The 14,913-nt window shown below is 37.9% G+C and overlaps 1 protein-coding gene across 4 annotated transcripts in view; it reads left to right on the forward strand.

Moving 5' to 3' along the window:
* LOC132771569 (interleukin-1 receptor-like 2) overlaps nt 1-13,421 on the forward strand; it is a 34,476-nt gene extending 21,055 nt beyond the window's left edge. For all 4 annotated transcript variants that reach the window (XM_067466835.1, XM_060769743.2, XM_060769739.2 and 1 more), the window contains 7 exons: nt 354-516; nt 3,356-3,418; nt 4,817-4,940; nt 6,683-6,819; nt 8,613-8,741; nt 9,796-9,945; nt 11,218-13,421. In XM_067466835.1, coding sequence (XP_067322936.1) covers nt 354-516; nt 3,356-3,418; nt 4,817-4,940; nt 6,683-6,819; nt 8,613-8,741; nt 9,796-9,945; nt 11,218-11,600 — 1,149 coding nt within the window. In that variant the 3' untranslated portion in view covers nt 11,601-13,421. The remainder of the gene's footprint in view (nt 1-353; nt 517-3,355; nt 3,419-4,816; nt 4,941-6,682; nt 6,820-8,612; nt 8,742-9,795; nt 9,946-11,217) is intronic.
* Nucleotides 13,422-14,913: the final 1,492 nt, after the last annotated feature.

Genomic DNA, 14,913 nt, shown 5'->3' on the forward strand with positions numbered 1-14,913 from the left:
CATCCAGAACTAATTAAAGTACATATTAAAGTTTACTTGTCTGTGTCATGCATAGGAACAGAGAGGAAGAATAAAAACATAGCTTATGCTATTCTATACTCGAAACAAATAATGCAATTATTCCTTTATCTGTGAAAGTAATCAGATTACTTTATGGTGTGTTGCTTATGCAGGTGTGTGGCTGCATAGCTTTTGTGTACATTAGAGAAAACAAGAGATAGAGTAAGCTATGTGTGATGAATGGTTATTGAGATTTGTGACTAAAATAAGCAAATTTCCATAGTCACTATGTAACAATTTTGTGGAAGGCATTTTTACTGCCTCAAAGTTTAATGACATAAATTTGTGTTTAGGAATGCAATCCGGTTAGGGGTGAACGATTTAGCACCTCTGAATCTGAACTTATAATAAATAATATCAATAAAGATGATATGGGAAAATACCAGTGCAGAGGATCCTACACTTATCTGAGGCACAAATACAACTTCTCAAGGAGTATTCGGGTATCTGATTTAAGTAAGTGTCATTTTGTACTTTGACAATTATACCTGTTTTCTTTGTAAGAATTATTTGTTGCTTAAATGTATAGCCTACCTTTCACTTTGTAGTTACAGGATGACTAAGATACATGTTGATAACTTCAAATAAAAGGACAGTTAAAAGTTAAGCTGATATAGTACAGTACAAGCTGAGTATCTCTTTCCTGAAATGCTTGGAACTAGAAGTATTTTGGATTTTGGGGGATTTTGGAAAACCTGTATTTCCATATATGTCTAAATGTAAACAATTGTAAACACAAAATTAGGTTTCATATACCTTACATAGTTTGAAAATAATTTTATATAAAATATTTTAAATAATTTTGTGCCTGAAACAAAGTTTGTCTACATTGAACTATCTCTCCGGGGAGAGTGGTGGGTTCCCATCTGTCAGCTCCAGCTTCTTGTGCAGAGACATGAGAGCAGCTTTCCACAAGATGGTCAAACACCTGGGCATCCCCTGGATAATGTCCTTGCAGACGGCTAATTCGCTCCCACCAGAAGCTACTTGCAGTTTCTCAAGTCGCTCCTGACACAAAATAAAAAACCACCCACGTGGACAACTTGGGTTTTTGAATTTTGGAATTCTGGATAAGGGATGTTCAGCCTGTACACTAAATCAAGAGCCAAGAATGCCAAACACAATCTATAGAATATGTATTTTAATAGTCATATATTTAACATGCCCATTCTTGTTCAAATCCTTTTAACCTTGACTGTATAATGAAAAGAAATGGGTAAAGTGGAGAAGGGGAAAGCAAAATGGCAAAAGAGTGCAGCCAAAAGAAAAAAGAAATGGGAGACAGATTTGAAAGAAAAATCATTTAATTATCAAAGAGCTTAGTACTATGTGAATCATACACAAAAGAATGCAAAGGGTTCATTGCAGCTCACCCCAAATTATCATGGTAGGATGTAGCAGAAATACTTCTCCGCTCTCCTTGGAGGCCTAACTAGTGTCAACATTGTTATTCTTGCACTAAATGAAATCATGGTCATTCACTACAGCTTTTCTATTCTTTCCTCCTTCTTCCCCAAACTTAGCCATTCTTCTGCTCAACAAACTCTGGTTGGATCTACACTGTCATACAAGGGAGTTTGGAACTGCATTATATGATCAGTGTAGTACCCCATATAATGAAGTGCAGCACGATATGGGTGTACATTGACCATATAATGCAGTTCCAAATTCCATTATATGGCAATGTAGATCCAAACTCAGCTATCTGACCTGAGCTCCAGAATGTTCTGGCTCCTGCCTCCTTCCTCCTTGCTCTTTTCCCTGCAAAGATAACACAGCCACATTACACATTTCTTCCAGTTACATTCAATTAGCCTTTCACATCCACAGCAGCTAGGCATAGATTCCCTATGAAAATGAAAAACTGTGAGTAAAAAACCTGAATTTTTAAAATCTTAGACAACATTTCTCTGGGAATTTACTAGATCCTCCAGCATGACTCTATGCTCAGCTTCTATGGGTCACTTTTCTTTGGAAGTTGGTCATAGAATTGCACTGGAAGAGCTACAAAATAGCTAGAGAATTTTTCTCTCTAGGAATATTAAGATCCTCCGATGTGACTCTTTGGTCAACTTCCAGTGGATGTTCAGATGGCCCTGCTTTGAATTGAGATTGTAATTCTAAGCTTAAAACCATGGTTTTTAGTCTCAGTCCCTCCAATTTGCATAGCAATACAAACCATCGCTAAATGGTTCGGGTCTTTCTTTGTGACTGCATCTCCCTCTATGAACTGGAGCAAGTGCTAAGATCTTTTGGGGAGGCCCTTCTCTCACTTCCACCTCCATTGTAAGCTCAGTTGGTGGGGAAGAGAGAGAGGGCCTTCTTGGTGGTGGCCCCTCATCTCTGGAACTCTCTCCCTATGGAGATTAGATTAGCCTCCACCTTGTCCACCTTTCAGAAAGACCTGAAGACTTGGTTGTTCCAATGTGCTTTCAAATAATGGTTCAACTACTGATGAATTCTGCCTAACCCTCATCTTTAGGTAGGATCTCCAGCACTTTATTCCCAGCCCCCAACCTTACAGTTTATGTTGCATTACCCCTTGTCCTGCCTTATGAGTCCCAAATCTGCACATGCCCACTTTTCTTGGCCATTGGTTGCTTGCTGTTTGGTTATGATTTATGATGTCTTAGATTGTATTGGTTTAATATATTTGATGGTTATATTTTTTAATTGTGTTATTTTGTAACTTTGTTTATATTGGGCTTTGTTCCCATGTAAGCTGCCCCGAGTTTCTCTGGGGAGATGTAGGTGAGATATAAGAATAAAGTTGTTGTTGTTGTTGTTTGTTATCATCACCATCACCACCACCATCATCATCACTGGAATCCTATATGACCTGTTAGAGTTTGTAATTTTATGAATATCTATCTACATAGCAGAGGTATGTAGGTAGATGATCTTTTATGGAATTGTGAAGATGAGTCATGGGAGTGCCCAAGGCACCTATGTACATTGTGTACTTTGCTAACTCTGGTATGTAACAATATACAAGTAGTTTTCTACTGGATACAGACATTATGCAACTGTGCAATTCTAATTTCTCTTAAGAAAACTTAAGGCCCTGGCAGAATTCTGGCTCTGTTTGCAGAAGTAGTGTTAAGATTTCTAAGATAATATTTGTGATGTCCTTAGGACATTGTAAAATCCTATATAAATTGCAGTATTACTATTATAAATCTGAAATATTCTGAAATTTTGTTATTTCCATTGTCCTACATAATTCTTCTATATACTCACACAAATAAACGATCTTTTAAATGAAAGAAATATCAGTGGCTTATCTCACTTCTAGAAATTCAGAGGAAGAGAACTGAGATTCTGCATCCTAGAAACCATACCATTGAAGCTGAACTTGGTAAGTCTTTAGCTGCTTTTTAAAAAATACTAATAATTGATTAGAGAATCTGTAGAATTGGTACTGTAGAATAAGTAACAAACCCTTCCACTTTGCAAGTATGTTTTAATCTCAGTAAGGAAAAATTAATTGTTTAGTGCTGTTATGTACCTTTCAGTCTGTTCCAATCAATGATGTCCCTAAGGGGATCCTATCACAAGATTTCTTTTCAGCCAAATTGCCCTCTGCTTTCCTCTAAGATTGAGAGTGTAACTTGACCAATGGCACCCAGTGAATTTTCATGATTAATTAGGACTCGTCTCTAGAGTCATAGTCTAATGCTTCAACTACTATATATTTTACTGGCACTAAGAAAATTAAAAATGGTGTACATAAGCCCCACAGTTCAATTCCAAGAGCTGGAAATGGAAGGCAGCTATCATTCCTAGTAGGATTGTCCCATTTGCTTGCCCCCGGTGGTGCAGTGGGTTAACCCTTGTGCCGGTAGGACTGAAGATCGACAGGTCGGAGGTTTGAATCCAGGGAGAGTGCAGATGAGCTCCCTCTGTCAGCTCCAGCTCCCCATGTGGGGACATGAGAGACGCCTCCCAAAAGCATGATAAAACATCTGGGCGTCCCCTGAGCAACGTCCTTGCAGACGGCCAGTTCTCTTACACCATAAGCAAGTGCCAGTTTCTCAAGTCACTCCTGACATGCAAAAATACATGCTGTGTTTGTTCTGGCTGCTAACCTTGGGAAACATTTCAGAATCACACAAAATAGGCTGTTTTGTTTAAAAACTTAGGAGTGCTGTAGAAGCAAGACAAGAAGAAAGGAAGAAGTGAGGTGGGGTGGGAAGGGGTAAGAAACGATGACATTTTAACTCAACTAAGGCCCCTTCTACACTTACCTAAAACCTGAGAGGAAGTGAGCTAAAATAACCCTTTCCCTCCAGTATTTCAATCCCCACCCAGTCCAACAACCCCGGGCTTCCCCTTGGGGGATGGCTAGATGCCATCCTGGGTCAACCAAAGGGATGGCATTCAGCCCCCCCCCCCATCCCCGCAAATTTACCTGAGGGAACTGCTGGTACCACTCCTTGTCCCCCTTTCTCATCATTTTTATGCACCAGGAGAGCTCTGGCTTATTTTTAATTTTTAAAGCTTTTCTGGGTGCCCTGCCGACCCAGAAGGGTCGGCAGGGCATCTAGACACCCCCTCAAAAAAGCGAGGGTTTTGGAGGGAGGTGTATGGATTTTAACCTGCACCCAATTGAGTTTCTTAAACCCGATTGCCGTTGGATGAAGTCCTGTGTGGAACCGGCCTGTGTTTGCACTGGTCAAAGTGGGATAGTTGCAGGATATGAAACCACAGTTTATTACAGGTTTCTGATGACCATTTTGTGCTACCAATTTTACAGGATCCAAAATACTTATAGAGTGCAATGTCTCACATTCCAAAAACAACCTCTATTCTATTTCCTGGATGGTCAATAATACTCTTGTTGATTTACTTTTTAAAGGAAGAATTGAAGAAGGCTTCCAGTAAGTATATATTTCTTAAATAAGTAAATGAATTGAGCAAACTTTGACTTCTTTTGTTATTGAATACTATAAAATATCATTTTGGCCATTATCACAAGAGGCTTGTAATATGAGCTACAGCCTTCCCAACCATGAATAAAATTACCTACACTTGCATGGTGTTGTTCAAGAGTCATTCCAAATCTGTCTGTAAGTCAACTATAAGTGGTGCTTTAAAAAAAAAGGGGGGGGGAAAGGGGGGGGGACTCTTGTTTTCAAGCAGAAAGGAGGAAATCATGAAAATGAACAACAATTGGTTTCCAGTATTAAAAAACACCAGAATCAAGACACTAAATAAAGAACACTACTCAGAAACAGGAATTCCAGACAGCTAACAATCAAGTGCCAATTAGCACCTCCCAAACAAAAGATGCTTCCAGACACAACAGCCAGGCTACCTCTACACAAATACCTGCACTGAATGACTTTGCAGCTGCAAGGCTACTCAATGCTAATCAAGCTTTCTAATTGCAACATTGAAGCCCCCAGTGGCGCAATGGGTTAAACCCCTGTGCCGGCAGGACTGAAGACAGACAGGTCGCAGGTTTGAATCCGGGGAGAGGCGGATGAGCCCCCTCTATCAGCTCCAGCTCCTCATTCGGGGACATGAGAGAAGCCTCCCACAAGGATGATAAAAGCATCAAATTATCCAGGCGTCGCCTGGGCAACATCCTTGCAGACGGCCAATTCTCTCACACCAGAAGCGCCTTGCAGTTTCTCAAGTCGCTCCTGACATGACAAAAAAAATGCAACATTTACACTTGCTTCAAATAGATAAGGGTTCTTTCTCCTACCCTAGGCCTTCCACACACACACACACACACACACACACACTCCACTTGCCTCACCTCTAACACACCTGTGAAAATGTTGGCCACAGATGCAGATGAAACATCAGGAGATAATGCTAATGGAATATGGCCATACAGCCCCTAAAACTCACAGCAACCCAGTGTTCACAGTATTTTCAGCTATGTGGGAATTGTAAAAGCACTTCACTTATGAGTTTGGTGGCTGTGACTTGTCATCGTATGCATGTTGTGGACATTTTCTTAGCTGCTTCACATTCTTATCGCAATAGTACTAGTTATTTTATTTTTGTCCTTCAGAATGAAAGAAGCTCTAGGTCCTCTAGCATGACTGGAGGAACTGGACCATAAAGATTCTCCAAGAGAATATTTCAAATTAAATTTGTGACTAATCGAATCTGCAAAAGACAAAACCATAAATATGTGCAGAGAATTGTACTCTTTGGCAGTATTTTGCAGCATGCGGAAGACATTCTAATAGGCATTTGATATGTGGGTTAAATATAATGTTTAAAACATGCTATCTGTTTTCTTTAAATCGCTGCTGTTTGGGAATTTTATTATATTTTATAATTAGCTTCAATTGGTGTGAACTTCCCTAAGTGTTGTTGAAATATGAAAGTTTTTCTTGAAATATAAGCAAAGTTCTGGTCCATAACGGCACACACTAAACATTTCACTAGGGTAACGTTTCTTTGATAGCATATAATATCTCGGGTAGCACAGTTGCATGAAAATGCTCTGTCAATGTTTCCTGCATATTTGCATCAGCCCAAAAAGGGATAGTAACTAATTCTGGGCCACAATTTTGTACTTAGCACACCTTTCCCCTCAAAACAAGAACCTTTAGTGCACATTTTCAACATGTTTTTTTTGCTACTTTTTTGGGGACAGAAAAGACAATGATATTGAGGGAGGACAGCTTTCCGTGGTCCCTCTGACCATTAAAAAATTGCAGAATGAAGATTATGGCCAGCTGTTTGTTTGCAGAGCTGGTCAAATTGCTGCATACATCTCAATACATCGTCCAAGTAAGTAATCTAATATCTGTGAATAGAAATGTATGATTGTGAAGGCTACAAACTGGTGAGGAAAAACGAAAACATACCAATATACAAAGAAATTAGAATATGGTATATTTCCAGTACAGTATCTGAAATATTTTACACGGTAGGAGATAGAGTGACCCTCTACAAGTTGATATAGAAACATGTCTTGTTGTATGCATCTTTCTAATATGTAGATAATTTTCAACCGTAGTTTAACCATGTCTGTGTTTCTTAGGAGTATGGAATATTTTAAGAACATTTTCACTTTTTAGTAGCCACACTGCAATTTCCAAACTCAACTTTGGGGGAGAGAATTGAAAAAAAAATCTTCAAATGGATCTAAAAGTCAAATGGATCTAAAAGTTTTTAAAGCTAACTCTGACTACTATCTGGGGAAGCTGTCTGACAAATATGTACATGTACTTTCTGTTTTGACAAAGAGCCAGACTTTCACAACCTGTTTTTAAATATGGTGTATTTCAAAGTCATCTTCATGCAGAAGAGGGCAGAGTTTCCTTAAGAGATGAGTTTTGTTTGCTGCATATAAAGATGATGTACCATATATATTCGAGTATAAGCGACCTGAATATAAGCTGAGGCACCTAATTTTACCACAAAAAACTGGGAAAACGTATTGACTCGAGTATAAGCCGAGGGTGAGAAATGCAGCAGCTACTGGTAAATTTCAAAATAAAAATAGATACATACCAATAAAATTACATCTATTGAGACATCAGTAAGTTAAATGTTTTTGAATATTTACATAAAACTGTAATTTAAGATAAGACTGCCTAACTCTGATTAAACCATTATTTTAACCTTCTTCAATGTAAATGTGCTTACGTATCCTTCCAAAAATAATAAATAGAGTAAAATCATAAATGTAATAAAATAATAACAGAGTAAAACAATGGAAATGTAATAATCAGTAATAACAGAGAACTTAATACATGTAATAATAATATTAGAGTAAAATAATAAATGCAATAATAATGATAGAGTAAAATAATGTAAATGTAATAATAATAATCATTATTATTATAAATAGAGAAAATAATAAATGTAACAACAACAACAATAACAACAACACAGAGTAAAATAATAAATAATCTTGACTTGAATGTAAGCCAAGGAGGGCTTTTTCAGCCTAAAAAAGGGCTGAAAAACTAGTCTTATATATAGTATATATACAGTAGATGGAACTTTGTCCTCTGATTCACCGACCTTGAATATGTTAGAAGTACTACATTCATGCCTACAAAAAGGATGATGAATTAATAAAAGGGAAACAGAATAAAATACCTAGCTTTCTTTCATATGTTCCCATCATGTTCTTGCACATGACACTATCACATAACACAGTTATAGTGCTATTATTCAGTTCTAATTTCAATGGCTCCAGCCTATGGAGTTCTCAGATATAAACTTAAGTGAAGTGTACTTACCCACTAAGGTTTCACCAAATTGCAAATCCTAAGATTTCACAGGATACAGCCATGGCAGTTAAAGTAGAATCTTACTGCTGTAGCTATGTAGTCCAAATGGGCCTAGCCTCCTTTTTCTTTATCTAGTCCCAAGACATTTGTATAATACACAATTATAGCACAATGATTCCACTTGAAATGCTAGAACAACATCCTGTGAACCATTGTCATTGTCTCTTTGGGAATTTTAGTCATGGTGATTTCTAGATGCAACAGGTTCATTTATACATATTTGTCTGAGTATGATGTCATTTCTAATGTTGTGTTTTTCTTTTTAATTTTCAAATGCAGCCAGAAATCTTACAGGACTTGCTGCACTGGTATTGTTAATACTTATTCCGGTAATAATCTGCCTGTTATTCAAGACTGAAATTGTACTTTGGTATCGAAAGTTATGCCGCCCCTTTTTTCACAAAAGAGGTAATGCTATACTGTTAACGCCATCATGCTGCAAAAGTGAAATGAATGCCATATATGTGTCCAGGGCAAATAAAAATATGCCACACCTAATAGATGAGTAGTGTTTGCAGACGACAAGATAATTTTCAGGTGCTGAGATGTAAAGCCAGTTGTGGTACTGCAGTACCTGCCCTCCTTTGTTGTTGACTTTTACATATTTATTGTTCATGATTGAATCCTATTCCATTGAAGGTCCTGAAGAAAGCAGAACCATTAAATCAGTGGGATTTACCTTTAAGTAGGGAATGACTGCATTTTTGTACTATATTACAGGAGACGTAGGGGAAGGAACCACAAGAAAGCTAGAACTATAATACTCAAGGCTACCTCAAAATAGTTTGCTAACTGAGGAGTTCCATTATAGCAGTGGTTCCCAAACTTTTTGACCCATGGATCCCTTTTTAGAATCAATTTCTATGTGTGTGACAGGTCGGTGCCCCGCTCAGCCTTGTTGAGGCAGTGATCAATTCTTGTATAAGGTGCAGTGCATCCTATGAATTTATATACATTTGACTCACAACTTTTTTGTCGATCCATTTATCCTGGAGGACTTACATATGGAAATATCAGGATAGGAAATTCAGGAGGAGCAAGAAGAAGAGGGAGTATTTACCAGAAGTCTCAATTTTACCATTTTTTCCTCACAATGCTGTTACTGGAATGTAAGACCTCAGGAAGAGAATACTCCTTAACCAAATGGTACATACATTGGAAAGGAGTCAATGTGGTGTAGTGGATAAAGTGTTGGACAAGAACTCTTGGAGACTAGGGTTCAAACACCCACTCAACCCTGAAAACCCATTTGGTCACTATGGGCAGGCTACACTCACAAAGCCATAGAGGAAGGCAATGGAAATGCCCCACTGAACTAAAAAAATCCCTAGAGTTGAGTCATCATGATTCAGGGTTGACTTGATGTCCCATAACAACAAATATACATTGGTATTAGATTAAAGGAACTGCATAATAATGGTATTGTTTATTTTTGCAAGTCATCTTTGTGTTTGGTGTTCAGTTTTAGATGGGAAGGTCTATGATGCATATGTTTTGTACCCAAAAACCGATACTCAAGATTGCTTTGCCTTGAAAGTCCTTCCTGAAGTTTTGGAGAAGCAGTGTGGGTACAATCTGTTCATACCTGGCAGGGATGATTTACCAGGAAAAGGTAAAATTTGACGTGTTTTTCTTCCTAAGTGATTTTTAATATAACATATATAATTTCATCTTAATTTTGTCAACAATAAGTGGGAAGATGTTAATTACTTGTAATACTACCTAAACTGTGGTTTTGATGCTGCTTCTTTTCACACAGCCTTCTGGAATTCAAGGCGAGTAAAACAAATAGCTTATATACTAAAAAATTACATATTAAGAACAAGAAGCCTCATTTTCTATTTTTCAAGTTGGAAGGACTGAAGAGTCAGTTGAGGGAGGGTGGTCTCTGCTTTTCTTTCTTTTTGCTTCTGCTACAAAAAGGGGGGTATTGTCAAGATGATTTTTGTAACTGTCTTCCAACTCCAAATGGATCAGGAAGTTATATCAAATAAAGGTATAAAATAATATTGAGATAAACAAATATGACAAGCAAATTCAAAGAAGGAAAAACGAGTATTAAAAGAACAGAATTACAATAAAGGCCATTAGGGAGTTTTAATGGCCAATGTAATGTATTCTTAAAACCTCTAACCCCATTTATGCAGTTCCTGAGACCCCCCTCTATAGATGTCTCCAAACCAGCTGAATTAAAAACAATCCCAGCCAATTTTCGGAGGAATGTTTTGTCCCCAGATGGCTTGCAGCTGCCCAAAACTTCTCACAGCTTCATTTACAAACTTCCAACAAGCTCCAACAAAAGTATAAAAGTAAAGGTAATGGTTACCCCTGACATTAAGTCTAGTCATGTCCAACTCTGTGGTGGTGCTCATCATTTTTAAGCTGAAGAGCAGGCATTGTCTGTAGACACCTCTTAGGTCATGTGGCCAGCATGACTGCATAGAGCACTATTACCTTCCCGCAGAAGCGGTACCTATTGATGTACTCACATTTGCATGCTTTCAAACTGCTAAGTTGGCAGAAGCTGGCCCAAACAATGGGAGCTCACCTCCCAATTGGAACGGCCAACCTGTCAGTCAACAAGTTCAGCAGTTCAGTGGTCTAAACCGCTGTGCTGCCAAGGCCCCCAAAAGGAGTATAAATTACTGAAAATGGGGGAAATGGTGGCCAGAAATAGCACTGTGCCAGTGTATCTGTGAAAGGGAGTGTGGAGATGAAAATCTCCCCGTATGCAGTTCTCCATTGAAATAAGTATTTTTGTGATTTTTCCAGTCCCTTGACACAACTTACCACAGTGTTTCATGCTGCCAAAAATAGATTACTTGCAGAAACTTATTTATTATTTTTGAAATGGTTGAAAACTATCTCTCTTTGCAATTTACAGCTTTAGTCAATGTTGTTGATGAAACCATCCGACAAAGTAGAAGGCTGATCATTATTTTGCTACCTGAGCTGCCTAGCCTGGACGAGGCTGCTGAGCAGCACATAGCTGTGTACCGGGCCCTTGTTCCTGATGGAATTAAAGTCATCTTGATTGAAATGGCTAAAATAAAAGATTACAGTCACATGCCAGAATCCATCAGATACATCAAGCAGAAACAGGGTGCTATCCGATGGAAAGGAGACCTTACAAAGAGAAGCTCTTATTCTGCAAACAACAAGTTCTGGAAAAGGGTCAGATATCGAATGCCACCTGAACATCAAAATTCCCCTGAACTGCCTTTGGTCTCAATAACATTCAGTGATTGTGAACCAGCAAGAACATGACTGCCACCTCTGTTTATTACCACTTTCACAAGTTTTTCTTAAAGAATGCTTACCGCATTTATGTTTGGGTGTGATATTGTGTCTACTGTGACAGGAGAGTAAGAACTCGTTCTTTCAAAGTACATATAATTCAGGAGTGATGATGTTGCCAGTGTCTCCTCTTCTGCAAGAGAGAAATAACATGCTTAGCTCAGTTACAGACACATACCTGTAACATCTGTTGTGGCTGTGCAGATACCTTTTTCAACAAAGGTTATTGAAACCTGTCTCACTTCCTCAAAAGAAAGTCTATCAAAAGAACTGGAGGTTTATATAAAGCAGGGATGAGCAACCTGATGTCCTTCAGAAGTTTTATTTTCTTAGGATGTATCTACTACACTAAAATTAATTAGCCTGGTACCACTTTAATTGCAATGATCCAATGTTTTGGAATCATGGGACTTGACGTTTTGGGAGGCACCAGCACTCTTTGACAGAGAAGCCTAATGGCCATGTAAAAATCCCAACTCCTTGTGATTCCACAGCACTGAACCATCGCTGAGGCGTCAAACTTCATTAGTTTTACAGTGCAAATGCATTCTTAATCTCTGACCATTGGCTGTAGTGCCTGGGATTTATAGGTATTATAATATCTGTTGCATCTGCAGATTGCCAACTCCTTTAAAGGGGAAAGTTGCATCTGTACCATAGGTGGGAATGTGAAAACACTCCATCACGATTTATTTCTCCAAATCCTATCGCAAATCCTATGATGTTCCATACAATGTTGCCAAATATTATATTTACTCAAGTCTAATGCACCATTGAATCTAATGCAACCCTCCATTTTCAAAAGCCTGAAACAAAAAAAAAAATTGCTCTTCCACACACACTCCAGGCAAGGGGAGGTTGCTTCCCCACATCAGGGGAAGACTGATGAAGGGATCAGTTGGGACCTGCATAAGACCGGTGAGTTCATCAGTCTCGGCCTATCAGAGGGGCTCTGGGGGTGGTATGTGAAAGAAAGCAGGCCCAATAATGCTTCAGGGAGGCAGGCACTGAAAGAGTCAACAGGCAAGGGGAAACCATTCCTCCCCATCAGGCCAAGGTCACCAGTCTCATGTGGTTCCTAACTGGCCCTTCATCTGGTTTATGTATGCAATTCAAATACACCATTGAATCTAATAAACAACATAATTTTGGTGACATAATTTAACCAGAAAAGGTTAAATTATGTTAAATTAGAGTTAAGAAAATACTTTGAAATGTTAGCCATTTTTCTTGCATGGATACTGTTTTTATAACACTTTTCTAATCTGCCTATTTTATGTTTTCCCATTACTGACGAACATTTGTGCATACTTTCTGTTATACATCATGATTTGCTATTCAGAATTTTAAATAATACAACCCCCTGTACCTGCTGGGGCAGACACGAAACTGGAGATAATAGCAAACCTGTTTGGAATGAAGGACCTCCATCCCAAGAACACCATAGATCATGCCAGAGGACCTAGAAAATACCTAAATAGGCCATATTTTGTTGGAAAGGAATAAATGAAACTGTATGTACAAGTCCTGAGGATACAAAACATACTTAAAGCCTTGCAGAAATGAGGATTTCTGAGACAATGTACTCTGAAATGGGTAATTGCATCAAGAATTTTGAATTAATTAAACTTATTTTCAAAGTTCAAGATTGACACAACTAAAGTTATACAGAGGCTGTTTCTGGAAATGTTAGTTTTAGCTGGAAAAAAGAAAGTATTTCTTTGTTCTTGTGTTCAGATTTCCATTTGTTTCTTTTGTTTTGGTTCCAGCAAAATGATGTTTTTCAGATGTGGCTGACGTCCGTATTCATCAATGATTACCTTTTTCTCTACATGTTTTTGACTGATATGGATGATACTGCTCACTTTTACTAATGCTATATTTCCCCTTAAACCTTTTGTTTAAAATTGCACAGAAATTTCTTTAAAGAGTCAGTATATTTAATTTTATGTACAATCACCACTTAATGCAGTTGTTGTTGTTTGTCTTTTTTTGGCAACATTTCCATCTGGTTTTACTGTTTGCATTTTATCATAAACACTTGTATGAATGTATGTGCACACAGACATGCATATGTCAACATTTCATGCATCTGATGAGATGAACGAGTCCACACTAGCTTGTACCAGGGCAAATGTAATAGTTGTTAAGGTGACACAAAAATATTTATTTGTAATATTTGTATCCTATTTTTATGAAATGTAAGATAGTTTATATTTTCCATCAATACTGACCTGTAAAAAACTTACATGTGAGTATAAATTGTACATTAATGGTGAATTAACATATGGATAGTGGGTTTTTACTGGCTGCATCCCAACACAGTTGGTAAAGATCTATCAACAATATTTATTGTTTTTCTTCATGTCTCTGACTGACATTTCATTCATGGTAGTTTTAAAAAAAATACTAATTCAACTAATTAACAATTCATCTTACTTTTATTTACTTGTTTTCTCTCTTGTAATGAAAGGATGGAAATATACAATCAAAAGTCCATTTTTGCACCTCCGTCTCTCTGGGAAGCCCACCAGGTGACCTTGAGCGTCACACAGTCTCAGCCTTAGAAAACCATACGATGGGTTTGCTTTAGGATAAGCCATAAGTCAGAAATGACATGAAGGCACACACCAATATAATATTAAGAATGGTAGTATTTAGTGGCCTAAATACTCTAATGGCATTAGATCTCATTTGATTTTGGTAGATAAGCAAGGTCAGCCCTAGTTAGTACTTGGGTGAATACAGGTGCTATAGGCTATATTTCAGGGGATATATTTTGACCTATATGTGTGCAAGTATTTGTCTTTTCTTGTTTTCATAAATCCTTTAATTAAACAAATGATGCGGGTAAGTACTTGCATATTTTCCCCCACCTCTTCTCTTCCTGCTAATCTTCCATCTACAATTTCCTAGAATGTAGATAGAGTTGATTTAACTAATAAAGACAGATAATTTTTTTTACCAGAGATAAACTTCTCTATCTTTATTAATACAATCACTGTCTATAGAGCCATTTACATTGTGAAAAGAATCGTGTGGCATCTTGAAGACCAAATTTCACGATCAAGGTCCACTTCAACATATAACACTTGAAAACCTTAGTTGGGTTATGTTAGGACAGTGGTTCTCAACCTGAGGTCCCCAGATGTTTTTGGCCTTCAACTCCCAGAAATCCTAACAGCTGGTAAACTGGCTGGGATTTCTGGGAGTTGTAGGCCAAAAACATCTGGGCACCCCAAGTTGAGAATCACTGTGTTAGGAGAAGAGAATCTTTGGGTTA

The sequence above is a fragment of the Anolis sagrei genome, chromosome 3, assembly GCF_037176765.1.
Source record: "Anolis sagrei isolate rAnoSag1 chromosome 3, rAnoSag1.mat, whole genome shotgun sequence".
Taxonomy (NCBI): domain Eukaryota; kingdom Metazoa; phylum Chordata; class Lepidosauria; order Squamata; family Dactyloidae; genus Anolis; species Anolis sagrei.